The following is a 13,928-nucleotide window of genomic DNA, read 5'->3' as shown; positions in this document are numbered from 1 at the left end:
CAGCCCTTCACACACACGTCCCATGAGTGAATAATAAAGAAAATCCAAAAGGAAGAAATTGGTTGTGGAAGCAGCAGAGGTAAAAGCAGTGTAGTCTCAGTAAGATCTTTAATGTACAGGATCTGCCCTCGAACAGGTAACTCAGCTCACTGTCCCTGGTGACGGTAGATTTACATAACTCTTCATGGGAGGCAGCGGCCGAATCTTCCGACCAGCCCAGCCACCCTTCCTCTGCCAGAGGCCACTCGATGGCCGGATCCCCAGCCAGCGATTACGACCAGCTTTACCAATCACTCGCTTGTTATGGTCAATATTGGACACACGGCCGACAGTCGCTACACACGATTCGAGAACCTGAAGGGGGCAGGGGGAGCAAGAATCAGGGAACATGAGAGGGACGAGAGTGAATGTCAGCACGACGGGGAGAGAGAGAGAGAGACAGTGTTGGGGAGCGAGGGCAAGAGGCAGAGCAAGGGCAAGAGGCAGAAACACAGGAGAGGGAGTGAGACATGGATAGAGTGAAAGGGAGCCTTTCATAGATTCATATAGCACAGAAAAGGGCCCTCTGTACTCACATAACCACCACTAAAACTGCACTATCCCAATATCCTGCTCTTCTCCCATATCCCTGAATGTCAGGATATTTGAAATGCTCATCTAAATATTTTTTCCAAGGTTGGTGAGATTTCCCAGACATCCCAGATTCCCACCACCCTGAGTGAAAAAGGTTTTTGCCAAATCCTCTATGAATCTCCTGCCCGTTACCCTAACACCACACCCTCTTGTGCTTGATCCCTCTACCATGAGGAACAGCTGCTCTCTATTCACCCTGTCCATACCCCTCACAATCCTATCCACCTCAGTCATGTCCCCTTAGTCTTCTCTGCTCTGCTCTAAAGAAAACAATCCAAACCTATCTAGTGTCTCCTTGTAGCTCAATGTCTCCATCGTAGGCAACATCCTGGTGAACCTCCTCTGTACCCCTGAAGTGCTGTCACATCCTTCCTGTGGGGAAGTGACCAGAACTGCACAGTACTCCAGCTGTGGCCTGACCAATGCTCTGTACAACTCCAACATCACCTCCTTGCTCTTATACTCTGCACCATGACTGATAAAAGCAAGTGTCTCATGTGACACCCCTATTCCCGAGCTCTGCTGACTTCTGGGATCTGTGAATAATTATCCCAAGATCCCTCTGCTCCTCTGAGCTACCCAGTGTCCTGCCATTCATTACATACTGACTCATCTTGTTTTTCCTTCCAAAGTGAATCAGCTCACACTTATCAGGGTTTAATACCATCTGCCACTGCTCTGACTATGTAGCCCAAGCTCCATCTTCCTGTCACCTACAACCATCATCTTTGCTACTAACCACTAGACCAATCTTGGTGTCATTTCCATCATATCATTTGTGTATATACCAAACACTAAGGGTCTCAGTGCTGATCCTTGTGGTACACCACTGGACACCAGCATCCAGTCACTCACACAGCCTTCGTGTCTGATTTACTCAGGCAGTTTCTGATCCATCTTGCCAAGTATCCCTCAGTTCTGTGTACTTTAATCCCCTCAGTCTCCCATGTGGGACCATGTGAAAAGCTTTGCTAAAATCCAGATAAACATCAATTGAAATTCCCTCATCCTCACTTGATCATGTTTTTAAAACATTCCAACAAATTTGTTAGGCTTGACCTCCCTCTGACAAAGCCATGCTGACTATCCCTAATTAACTCAGAGCTTTCCAAGTGGGTATTAATTTGCTCCTTCAGAATTTTCTCCAATAGTTTCCCTATCACTGATGTGAGACTCTCGGGTGTGTAACTGGCTCACTGGTTCACCTCTACCAATCCTGTTAAAAAGTGGAACCACATCAGCCATCCTCCAGTCCTCTGGCACTTTCCCTGGGGTCTGAGAGGAATTAATAACGTGCATCAGAGCCCCTGCAATTTCCTGCATCACCTCCCATAGCAGCCTGAGGTGCAATTCATCTGGGTCAGGGGTTTTGTCTGTTCTTAAGCCCAACAGAGCCTCCAATACCTCTCCATTTCCTATGTTAAACTGTGCAAGTTCCTCACAGTCCCTTTTCCTGATTCCGTACCTACATTCTCCCTTTCCAGAGCGAAGACAGATGAGAAATATCCTGCAGCTTCACACACAGGTTGCCCCCCCTTGGTGCCCTTCTCTGTCCCTGGCTAACCTCTACCCTCAAATGCATTTATAAAGGCGTCTGAGGAAGAAAGCCTTAGAGAGGGAGAGATAGACATGGGGGGAGTGTGAATGAGACATGGAGAGACAGTCCTACAGAGAGAGAAAATGAGGTGGGGAGGGGGTCCAGAAATGGTGTGAGGGGGGAGGGGGTACAGAGAGACATACCTGAACCTGGCGCTTGGACGGGAGTTGAACGATCGCTGTGCCATTCACCTTCCGAAGCAACACACCACAGGTACCTGCAATCAGCGGGGAGTTCAGATGGGAGGAATGGAGAGGGGGGGGATTGGAGGGAGAGGGGGCGAGGGGATGGGGGTGGAGGTGGGGATAGAGAGTCAGGGTGATGACAGGGAAAGAAGGGGAGTGGGACAGAGAGAAACCACTGTGAGAGCAGCAATGACCCAGGCTGCAGTAAGGGACAGGATTCTGTGGACATTAGCTCCTGCACTGAGGGCAGTCCCCTCCTTGTGGTAAATCAGTGTCTCATCTCCAAACTCCCCCTCCCCACTGACCCCACACACACACTCCGATAAATACACAGAGGGGGGGGGAACGCTGACCCCCGACCCGGACACAGCTGGGGGGGGGGGGGGAACGCTGACAGCCGACCCGGACACAGCTGGGGGGGGGAACGCTGACTCCCGACCCGGACACAGCTGGGGGGGGGGGGAAAAACGCTGACTCCCGACCCGGACACAGAGAGGGGGCGCGGGATGCTGACCCTTGACCCAGGCACGGTGGGGGGGGGGGGGGAAGAATGCTGACCCAGACACAGAGGACGGGGGGGGGGAAGAGAGACTCGGATACAGGGAACACTGACCACCGCACCCCACCTCCCCCCAATCTCTGGACACAGAGGGCAGTCACTGACCTGCAGCTCGGATGTACAGGGCTCCTTTCCCTGGATACAACTCCAAACTATTGACCAGCGTTCCCACAGGAAGGGCTCCAAGTGGATAGGCATCTCCCTCATTGGCAGACACTGGGGGGGGGGGAGAAAGGTGGCCAAATGACAGAGTTCGTCAGAAGCTGATTAGTGTGTCATACCCTGACCTCACCATCCCCCCCTCACCACCCCCATCACTCCCACCCGCCCACTCCCCCTTGGACCCCGCCCTCTACCCCTCCCCAGTCCCCGCCCACTCCCCTTCGGTCCCTGCCCCCTCACCCTCAGTCCCCTCCCTCTCTCCTCCCCCCCTCCCCCCTTGTTCCCTGCCCTCCCTCTCTCCTCCCCCTCTCCCCCCTTGTTCCCTGCCCTCCCTCTCTCCTCCCCCTCTCCCCCCTTGTTCCCTGCCCTCCCTCTCTCCTCCCCCTCTCCCCCCTTGTTCCCTGCCCTCCCTCTCTCCTCCCCCTCTCCCCCCTTGTTCCCTGCCCTCCCTCTCTCCTCCCCCTCTCCCCCCTTGTTCCCTGCCCTCCCTCTCTCCTCCCCCTCTCCCCCCTTGTTCCCTGCCCTCCCTCTCTCCTCCCCCTCTCCCCCCTTGTTCCCTGCCCTCCCTCTCTCCTCCCCCTCTCCCCCCTTGTTCCCTGCCCTCCCTCTCTCCTCCCCCTCTCCCCCCTTGTTCCCTGCCCTCCCTCTCTCCTCCCCCTCTCCCCCCTTGTTCCCTGCCCTCCCTCTCTCCTCCCCCTCTCCCCACTTGTTCCCCGCCCTCCCTCTCTATCCCCCCTTAGACCCCATCGTCTCCCCCCCCCTCCCCCAGTCCCTGTCCCCCCATGGGGCAGTTGGAGGTGGAGAGGAGGAGGGGGATGGGGGAGGGTTGGGATTGGACGGGGAGTTGCTGACTGACCTGCCATACGGCCGATCTGTCCTGATGTTTTGAGGATGTCGCCCGGCTCCATGTTTTCGGTGGCAATGATCCACCGTTTCCGGCTGCCCCCAGCGATCAGGGCGATGTCAGCGGACCTGCAGCACAAAGGCCAGGTCAGAGGGCACCCCACACCCCCGCCCCCAACTCCCACCACCGACCACCCCGGACCCTCACAAACCCCCCACACCCCCGCCCCCAACTCCCACCACCGACCACCCCGGACCCTCACACACCCCCCACACCCCCGCCCCCAACTCCCACCACCGACCACCCCGGACCCTCACACACCCCCCACACCCCCGCCCCCAACTCCCACCACCGACCACCCCGGACCCTCACACACCCCCCACACCCCCGCCCCCAACTCCCACCACCGACCACCCCGGACCCTCACACACCCCCCACACCCCCGCCCCCAACTCCCACCACCGACCACCCCGGACCCTCACACACCCCCCACACCCCCGCCCCCAACTCCCACCACCAACAACCCCGGACCCTCACACACACCCCCGCCCCCAACTCCCACCACCGACCACCCCGGACCCTCACACCCCACACCCGCCCCCAACTCCCACCACCGACCACCCCGGACCCTCACACACCCCCCACACCCCCGCCCCCAACTCCCACCACCGACCACCCCGGACCCTCACACACCCCCCACACCCCCGCCCCCAACTCCCACCACCGACCACCCCGGACCCTCACACACCCCCCACACCCGCCCCCAACTCCCACCACCGACCACCCCGGACCCTCACACACCCCCCACACCCCCGCCCCCAACTCCCACCACCGACCACCCCGGACCCTCACACACCCCCCACACCCCCGCCCCCAACTCCCACCACCGACCACCCCGGACCCTCACACACCCCCCACACCCCCGCCCCCAACTCCCACCACCGACCACCCCGGACCCTCACAAACCCCCCACACCCCCCGCCCCCAACTCCCAGCACCGACAACCCCGGACCCTCACAAACCCCCCACACCCCCGCCCCCAACTCCCACCACCCCGGACCCTCACACACACCCCACACCCCCGCCCCCAACTCCCACCACCGACAATCCCGGACCCTCACACACACCCCACACCCCCGCCCCCAACTCCCACCACCGACAATCCCGGACCCTCACACACACCCCACACCCCCGCCCCCAACTCCCACCACCAACAACCCCGGACCCTCACACACACCCCAACACCCCATGCCCACCCCCAACCACCTCAGACTCTCGTACCCCGACCATCTTGGACCCTCACTCCTCCCACCCCTGACTGTCTCGGACCCCCACCCCGACCACCTCAGACCCTCACGCACAACACCCCACCCAAACCAACCCCCCCCACCCCCACCTCAGACTCTCACATTCACCTCCACCACTGCCCCCAACCAGCTCGGACTCTCACTCCCACCTCGATAGCACCCGCTCCCGCCTCCTCACCTGCACGGATCGTATCGAACCTCCACCACCTTCTCCTCGAAGGGCAGTTCCAGCTGGCCGGGCTGGTAGCGGAGCCGCTGAAAATCAATCATTCGATATCTCTGCTTGTGACCCCCGCCAATCCCATGCACTTTGATCTTCCCTTCACAGCAAAAAAAAGGACATTCAGTTGGGAATTCAGTGCGGCAAACTTGGTCAGGTGTGTACAGGAAGGGTTCCTGATTCAACATGTAGGTAGGCCCGATGAGAGGGGAGGCCATATTGGATTTGGTGCTTGGCAACGAACCGTGCCAGGTGTCACATCTCTCAGTGGGAGAGTATTTCGGTGATAGTGATCACAACCCCGACCTTTATTATAGTCATGGAGAGGGAGAGGAGCAGACAGTATGGGAGAATATATAATCGGGGGGAGGGGCATTACAATGCTAATAGGCAGGAACTAGGGCACCTAAATTGGGAACAGATGTTCTCAGGGAAATGTATGAGAGAAATGTGGAGGTTGTTTAGGGAGCACTTGCTGATAGGGCTGGATAGGTTTGTCCCACTGAGGTAAGGGAGGGATGGGAGGGTGAAGGGACCTTGGCTAACAAGGGATGTGGAACACCTAGACAAGAGGGAGAAGGAAGCTTACTTCAGGTTGAGGAAGCAAGGATCAGACAGGTCTCTAGAGGGTTCCAAGGTAGCCAGGAAGGAACTGAAGACTGGACTTAGGAGAGCTGGAAGGGGGCATGAAAAAACTTTAGGGGGTAGGATTAAGGAAAACCTTAAGGTGTTCTACACTTATGTGAGGAACAAGAGGATGGCCAGAGTGAGGGTAGGTAGGGCCGATCAGGGATAGGGGAGGGAACTTGTGCCTGGAGTCGAAGATAGTGAAGGATGTCCTTAATGAATCCTTTGCTTCAGTATTGACTCGCGAGAGAGACCTGGTCTTTTCTGAGGACAGTGTGAAACAGGCAGATCTGCTCCAACAGGTTGATGTTAGGAAGGAGGATGTGTGGGAAATTTTGAAAAACATGTGGATAGGTAAGTCCCCTGGGCCAGACGGGATATACTCGAGGTTACTACGGGAACCGCAGAAAGAGGTTGTTGCACCTTTGGTGATGATCTTTGCGTCTTCACTGTCCCCCGGAGTAGTAGCAGATGATTGGAGGGTGGCAAATGTTACTCCCTTGTTCAAGAAAGGAAATAGGGATAATCCAGGGAATTACTTCCATGGTGGCCAAATTATTGGAGAGGATTTTGAGAGACAGGTTTAAGATTATTTGGAAAAGCATAATTTGATTAAAAGCATAGCTTTGTGAGGAGCAGGTCATGGCCTCGCAAAACTTATTGAATTCTTTGAGGGTGTGACAAATCACATTGATGAAGGTAGAGCAGTGGGTGTGGTGTGCATGGATTTTAGCAAGGTGTTTGATAAGGTTCCCCATGGTAGGCTCATTCAGAAAGTAAGGAGGCCTGGAATACAGGGAAATCTGTCTGGGAGACACAGAGGACTGCAGATGCTGGAGATCACAGTCGAGAGTGTAGTGCTGGAAAAGCACAGCCGGTCAGGCAGCATCCGAGGAGCAGGAGAATCGATGTTTTGGCCTTAAGCCCTTTATCAGGAAGGGAGTGAAATCTGGCTGCTGAGTAGAGCTGAAAATGTGTTGCTGGTTAAAGCACAGCAGGTCAGGCAGCATCCAAGGAACAGGAAATCCGACGTTTCGGGCCAGAGCCCTTCATCAGGAATGAAGAAGGGCTCTGGCCCGAAACGTCGAATTTCCTGTTCCTTGGATGCTGCCTGACCTGCTGTGCTTTAACCAGCAACACATTTTCAGCTCTAATCTCCAGCATCTGCAGACCTCACTTTTTACTGCCTGAGTAGATTACATTAGATTCTCTACAGTATGGAAACAGGCCCTTCGGCCCAACAAGTCCACAATAACCCACCTGAAGAGTAACCCACCCAGACCCATTCCCCTACATTTACCCCTGACTAATGTATCTATCACTATGTAAAACCCCACCGAATCCCACAGCTACCTGGATTACACCTCTTCCCACCCTACCTCTTGCAAAAATGCCATCCCGTATTCCCAATTCCTCCGCCTCTGCCGTATCTGCTCCCAGGAGGACCAGTTCCACCACAGAACACACCAGCTGGCCTCCTTCTTTAGAGACCGCAATTTCCCTTCCCACGTGGTTAAAGATGCCCTCCAACGCATCTCGTTCACATCCCGCACCTCCGCCCTCAGACCCCACCCCTCCAACCGTAACAAGGACAGAACGCCCCTGGTGCTCACCTTCCACCCTACCAACCTTCTCATAAACCAAATCATCCGCCGACATTTCCGCCACCTCCAAACAGACCCCACCACCAGGGATATATTTCCCTCCTCACCCCTTTCCGCTTTCCGCAAAGACCATTCCCTCCGTGACTACCTGGTCAGGTCCACACCCGCCAACAACCCACCCTCCCATCCTGGCACCTTCCCCTGCCACCACAGGAACTGTAAAACCTGTGCCCACACCTCCTCCCTCACCTCTATCCAAGGCCCTAAAGGAGCCTTCCACATCCATCAAAGTTTTACCTGCACATCCACTAATATCATTTATTGTATCCATTGCTCCCGATGCGGTCTCCTCTACATTGGGGAGACTGGACGCTTCCTAGCAGAGCGCTTTAGGGAACATCTCCGGGACACCCGCACCTATCAACCACACCGCCCTGTGGCCCAACATTTCAACCCTCCCTCCCACTCTGCCGAGGACATGGAGGTCCTGGGCTTCCTTGACCGCCGCTCCCTCACCACCAGACGCCTGGAGGAAGAAAACCTCGGAACACTTCAACCTCTGGGCATCAATGTGGACTTCAACAGTTTCCTCATTTCCCCTCCCCCCCCCCACTTCCAACCTTCCAGCTCAGCACCGCCCTCATGACCTGTGCTACTTGTCTATCTTCCTTTCCACCTATCCACTCCACCCTCCTCTCTGACCTATCACCTTCATCCCCACCCACATTCACCCATTGTACTCTTTGCTACTTTCCTCCACCCTCCTCTCTGACCTATCACCTCTATCCCCACCCACATTCACCCATTGTACTCTTGGCTACTTTCCTCCACCCTCCTCTCTGACCTATCACCTCTATCCCCATCCCCCTCTCATTTATCTCTCCACTCTGTTGGCACCCTGCCTCTATTCCTGATGAAGGGCTTTTGCCCGAGACGTTGATTTTCCTGCTCCTCAGATGCTGCCTGGCCTGCTGTGCTTTTCCAGCAACACTTTAATCTAGACTCTAACACTATGGGCAATTTAGCATGGCCAATTCACCTAACCTACATATCTTTGGACTGTGGGAGGAAACCGGAGCACCCGGAGGAAACCCACGCAGACACGGGGAGAATGTGCAAACTCCACACAGACAGTCACCCGAGGCTGGATTGAAACCTGGGACCCTGGCGTTGTGAGGCAGCAGGGCTAACCCCTGAACCACCGTGCCGCTGTCTGGATACAGAATTGGCTGGCCCATAGAAGGCAGAGGGTGGTGGTGGGTGGAACGTATTCAGCTGGAGCTCGGTGACTCGTGGCATTTTGCAGGGATCGGTTCTGGGACCTCTGCTCTCTGTGATTTTTATAAATGACTTGGATGAGGAAGAGAAAGGGTGGGTTACTAAGTTTGCTGATGGCACGAAGGTTGGAGGAGTTGTGGATAATGTGGAGGGCTGTTGTAGCTTGCAACGGGACATTGACAGGATGCAGAACTGGGCTGAGAAGTGGCAGATGGAGTTCAACCTGGAAAAGTGCGAAGTCATTCATTTTAGAATTTTAATGCAGAAGACAGGATTCTTGGCAGTGTGGGGGAACAGGAGGATCCTGGGGTCCATGTTCATAGATCCCTCAAAGTTGCCACCCAGGTCGTTAGGGTTCTAAGAAGGCATACGGTGTGTTCGCCTTCATTAGAGGGGGATTGAGTTTAAGAACCGCGAGCTTATGCTGCAGCTCTATAGAGCCTTGATTAGACCACACATGGAATATTATTTTCAGTTCTGGTTGCCTCATTATAGGAAAGGTGTGGAAGCTTTAGAGAGGGTGCAGAGGGGATTTACCAGGATGCTGCCTGGACGGGAGGGCGTGTCTTACGAAGAAAGGGTGAAAGCGCTAGACTTTTCTCATTGGAGTGTACAATGGGTAGAGGTGCACAAGATGATGAGAGGCAGAGATAGAGTGGATAGCCAGAGACTTTTTCCCAGGGCAGAAATGGCCATCACAAGGGAGCATCATTTTAAGGTGATTGGGGGAAGGTTTAGGGGAGATGTCAGAGGTAGGTTCTTTACACAGAGAGTGGGGGGGGAGTAGAGTCAGATACATTGGAGACATTTCAGCAACTTTTGGATAAGCACATGGACGATAGCACAATGACAGCGCTGCGCTCCCTCCGTGCCCACCCTCTGATGGCGCCACCCTCCCTCCATGCTGACCCTGACAGTACTGACATTGCCTAACCAGCAGTGCCCCTTTGAACTGGAGTTCTCGGAGCGTGTGACATACCGGTGTGGTCGCGGCCCCCAGTCTTTCTGACTCCGATGGGCCGCACTGTGTACTTGCTCCTGTCTAACCAGTTGTATTTGTTGTTGGCCTGGCTGCTGGAAGTGTGCAGCCCGCAGTGAGACTGCCAGCCAGGCTTTCCAGAGCTGCAGCCGACGGTCCCAGCTGCCAGGGAGGAGGCCAGTCGGATTGGCTCCCAGAGACGGGCAGTCGCTCGGAGCAGATGGAGGAATATCCTCTGAGCCTGAGGAAGAGCTGGAGACACAGTGAGCCTCGTGTATCCATGAAGGAGTGCAGCTCCTGCCATAATGATGGTGCACAGCTTGGCAGCTGGGCTACTCCCTGGATATGAGAGAAGAGTGAGAGGTAGAAGGTCCACATCCCAGCTGTCACTCACATCCCACAGCACAGCGCCCAACAGAGAAACTACTGCATTCCTACAGCCACTCCTTATTCCCTCCCTTCCTTCACCCCACAAACTGAATTTCGTTTATAGAATAGTCTACACCTCTTCTTCCTGTCAAACTGCATAACCTCGCACTTTCCCCACAGTGTATTCCATCTACCACTCTCCTAGACTGTCCAAGTCCTTCTGCAGCCTCGCTTCCTCAACATTACCGTCCCTCCAGCTCGCTTTGTCACATGAAAACTTAGCAAGTGTCCTCAGTTCCTTCGTCCAGGTCATTAATATATAATAGGAACCCCACTAGTCACCCGCTGCCATTCTGAAAAAGACCCTGTTATCCCCACTATGTGCCTTACATAAGTCAGCCAATCCTCTGTCCATACCTTGATCTAACCCCATATCTCACTTAGTAGCCTTCTGTGCTTCACCCTTATCAAACGCCTTCTGGAAATCCAAACGGATCACACCCACCGGCTCGCCTTTGTCTAACTTGTCTGTTATTTCTGCAAGGAATTCTGGCATATTCGTTAGGCATAGCCTCACCTTGATGAAGCTTTGCTGACCTTCATCTGCACTTCCAAATACTTTGTAATCTCATTCTTAACAATGCACAAGGATAGCCAGATCCCTCTGCACTGAAGCACTCTGAGGTTTCTCAGAGGACAGTCTGTATGTGGAATGAACTGCCAGAGGAAGTGATAGATGCAGGTATAGTTACCACATTTAAAAGACATTGGCACAATTACATGAATAGGAAAAGTTGAGAGAGATACTGGCCCAATGCTGTCGTGTGGGGCTAGTTTAGTTGGCATGGACAAGTTGGACTGAAGAGTCTTTTTCTGTGCTGTATGACTCCATGACTAGAAGTTGCTTTTCATTCATCCAACCAAAATGGATAATCCCTTACTATATCTGCTAAATTTGGCCCCATTCACCTAAGCTGAAAATGTGTTGCTGGAAAAGCGCAGCAGGTCAGGCAGCATCCAAGGAGCAGGAGAATTTGACGTTTTGGGCATGAGCCCTTCATCAGGCTCATGCCCGAAGCGTCGATTCTCCTGCTCCTTGGATGCTGCCTGACCTGCTGCGCTCTGATCTCCAGCATCTGCAGCCCTCACCCTCTCCCCATTCGCCTAACCATATTATACCCGAAATAAATTTATTTCATCTTTGCAACTTACTTTCTCACCTATTTTCAAGTCAGGTGTAAATGTGTCTATAGGACATTCTGTCCCTGTATCACTATCGATTGGAAATAGTTAGTGCCTGAGGACTGAGCCCTGTGGTACCCCACTCATTACAGCTTACCTACCACTGACAGTCATAGAGATGTACAGCAGGGAAACAGACCCTTCGGTCCATCCCGTCCATGCTGACCCAGATACCCCCCAAACCCTCCTGTCCATGTAACTGTACCTGCCCCCACCACACCCTGACAGCCAGCCTGACTCCCTCCTGTGTCCAAGCAGTGACCCCTGACCCTGGGTGACCTCCTCAGTGACCCCTGACCCTCCCCCATTCACACCCCATACCCTCAGCTCAGTTCCTACTATCCCCCATCCCTACTCACTCACTTACCTACCGTCCGCCTGTTGTCGCAGCCTCACGTCGTCACTTCCGGCGACACCAGCCGACGTCAAGTTCCCCGTGGCCCCGCCCAGCTGACGTCCGGTTTCCCCGTGGCCCCGCCTAGCTGACGTCCGGTTTCCCCGTGGCCCCGCCCAGCTGACGTTTGGTCTCCTGTGGCCCCGCCCAGCTGACGCCAGGTCTCCTGTGGCCCCGCCCAGCTGACGTCGGGGTTTGCAGTGGCCCCGCCCAGCTGACGTCGGGGGTTGCAGTGGCCCCGCCCAGCTGACGTCGTCTGGCCGCGGGGGATGCTGGGGCGGGCTGCCATCTTTGATTCTGGGAGAGACAACAACAACAACAAGGAGGAGGGAGAGCGCCGGCGGTAGGGCCGGGGAGGGGGAGGAAAGGCCGGGGAGGGGGAGGGCGGTAGGGCCGGGGAGGGGGAGGAAAGGCCGGGGAGGGGGGGTAAGGCCGGGTCAGTGAGCCTGGGGGCTGGGTACTGTGAGAGGGGGGGGGGGGGGGGGATGATGTGATCCCTTTGAGGAGAAGGTTGGCCGTTTGTCAGAAAACAACAGGATTAAGGAGCGGGTTGAATAATCATTTAGATAAATAACTGTGTGTGAGGGGGGGGCTGGTACAGACAGGATGGGCCGAATGGTCTGGTGTGCTGTCACGCTCCTGTCATCGTGTATATTCATCAATAAAGACACGGGGTTGGGTAAAGGATGGTCAGCCTCGGGGGGGTGGGGGGGTGGCGGTGAGCCGGGGGGGGTGTGTGGATCAGGACAGAGCCGGGGGGGGGGGGGTGGATCAGGACAGAGCCGGGGGGGGGTGTGTGGATCAGGACAGAGCCGGGGGGGGGTGTGTGGATCAGGACAGAGCCGGGGGGGGGTGTGTGGATCAGGACAGAGCAGGTGGCGGTGAGCCGGGGGGGGGGGGGGGATCAGGACAGAGCAGGTGGCGGTGAGCCGGGGGGTGTGTGTGGATCAGGACAGAGCAGGTGGCGGTGAGCCGGGGGGAGTGTGTGTGGTTCAGGACAGAGCCGGGGGGGGGTGTGTGGATCAGGACAGAGCCGGGGGGGGGTGTGTGGATCAGGACAGAGCAGGTGGCGGTGAGCCGGGGGGGGGGGGGGGATCAGGACAGAGCAGGTGGCGGTGAGCCGGGGGGAGTGTGTGTGGTTCAGGACAGAGCCGGGGGGGGGGGGTGTGTGGATCAGGACAGAGCCGGGGGGGGGGGGAGTGTGTGTGGATCAGGACAGAGCCGGGGGGGGGGGGGGGAGGTGTGGATCAGGACAGAGCAGGTGGCGGTGAGCCGGGGGGAGTGTGTGTGGTTCAGGACAGAGCCGGGGGGGGGGGGGGGTGTGTGGATCAGGACAGAGCCGGGGGGGGGGGGGGAGTGTGTGTGGATCAGGACAGAGCCGGGGGGGGGGGGGGGAGGTGTGGATCAGGACAGAGCAGGTGGCGGTGAGCCGGGGGGAGTGTGTGTGGATCAGGACAGAGCCGGGAGGGGGGGGGGGGGGGAGGTGTGTGGATCAGGACAGAGCAGGTGGCGGTGAGCCGGGGGGGGGGGTGGATCAGGACAGAGCAGGTGGCGGTGAGCCGGGGGGGGGGGGGGGGGGGGGATCAGGACAGAGCAGGTGGCGGTGAGCCGGGGGGAGTGTGTGTGGTTCAGGACAGAGCCGGGGGGGGGGGCGGTGTGGATCAGGACAGAGCAGGTGGCGGTGAGCCGGGGGGGGGGGGGGGGGCAGTGTGTGTGGTTCAGGACAGAGCCGGGAGGGGGGGGGGGGGGGAGCGGTGTGGATCAGGACAGAGCAGGTGGTGCAGGTTATCTGGGTGTGAGCGAGGTCCCACAGGAGCTATCCCGGAGACAGGAGACTGAGGCTGGTGCTCAGAGACTGTCTGTGTGACTGTGGTGGCCCAAGGAGTACCTTATTGTACTTAATATACATAAACCAAGTAGAAGTATTT

At 56.4% G+C, this 13,928-nt stretch overlaps 2 protein-coding genes across 3 annotated transcripts in view; one reads left to right on the top strand and one right to left on the bottom strand.

Moving 5' to 3' along the window:
* Positions 1–91: 91 nt before the first annotated feature.
* Positions 92–13,928, bottom strand: part of mrpl2 (mitochondrial ribosomal protein L2) — a 39,548-nt gene continuing 25,711 nt past the window's right edge. The window contains exons 4-10 of the mRNA XM_060850707.1: positions 11,978–12,297; positions 9,996–10,334; positions 5,466–5,607; positions 3,993–4,108; positions 3,080–3,190; positions 2,374–2,447; positions 92–354 (exon numbers count right to left, since the gene is read on the bottom strand). Of these exons, the coding sequence (XP_060706690.1) occupies positions 142–354; positions 2,374–2,447; positions 3,080–3,190; positions 3,993–4,108; positions 5,466–5,607; positions 9,996–10,334; positions 11,978–12,297 (1,315 nt within the window). The 3' untranslated portion in view covers positions 92–141. The remainder of the gene's footprint in view (positions 355–2,373; positions 2,448–3,079; positions 3,191–3,992; positions 4,109–5,465; positions 5,608–9,995; positions 10,335–11,977; positions 12,298–13,928) is intronic.
* Positions 12,263–13,928, top strand: part of klc1b (kinesin light chain 1b) — a 109,160-nt gene continuing 107,494 nt past the window's right edge. For both annotated transcript variants that reach the window (XM_060847907.1, XM_060847926.1), the window contains exon 1: positions 12,263–12,343. The gene's annotated coding sequence lies outside the window, so the exon portion shown is untranslated. The remainder of the gene's footprint in view (positions 12,344–13,928) is intronic.

The sequence above is a fragment of the Hemiscyllium ocellatum genome, chromosome 3 (genome assembly GCF_020745735.1).
Source record: "Hemiscyllium ocellatum isolate sHemOce1 chromosome 3, sHemOce1.pat.X.cur, whole genome shotgun sequence".
Classification (NCBI taxonomy): Eukaryota; Metazoa; Chordata; class Chondrichthyes; order Orectolobiformes; family Hemiscylliidae; genus Hemiscyllium; species Hemiscyllium ocellatum.
The sequence above is the reverse complement of the archived record's forward strand: the minus strand, read 5'-3'. Positions and strand labels throughout refer to the sequence as shown.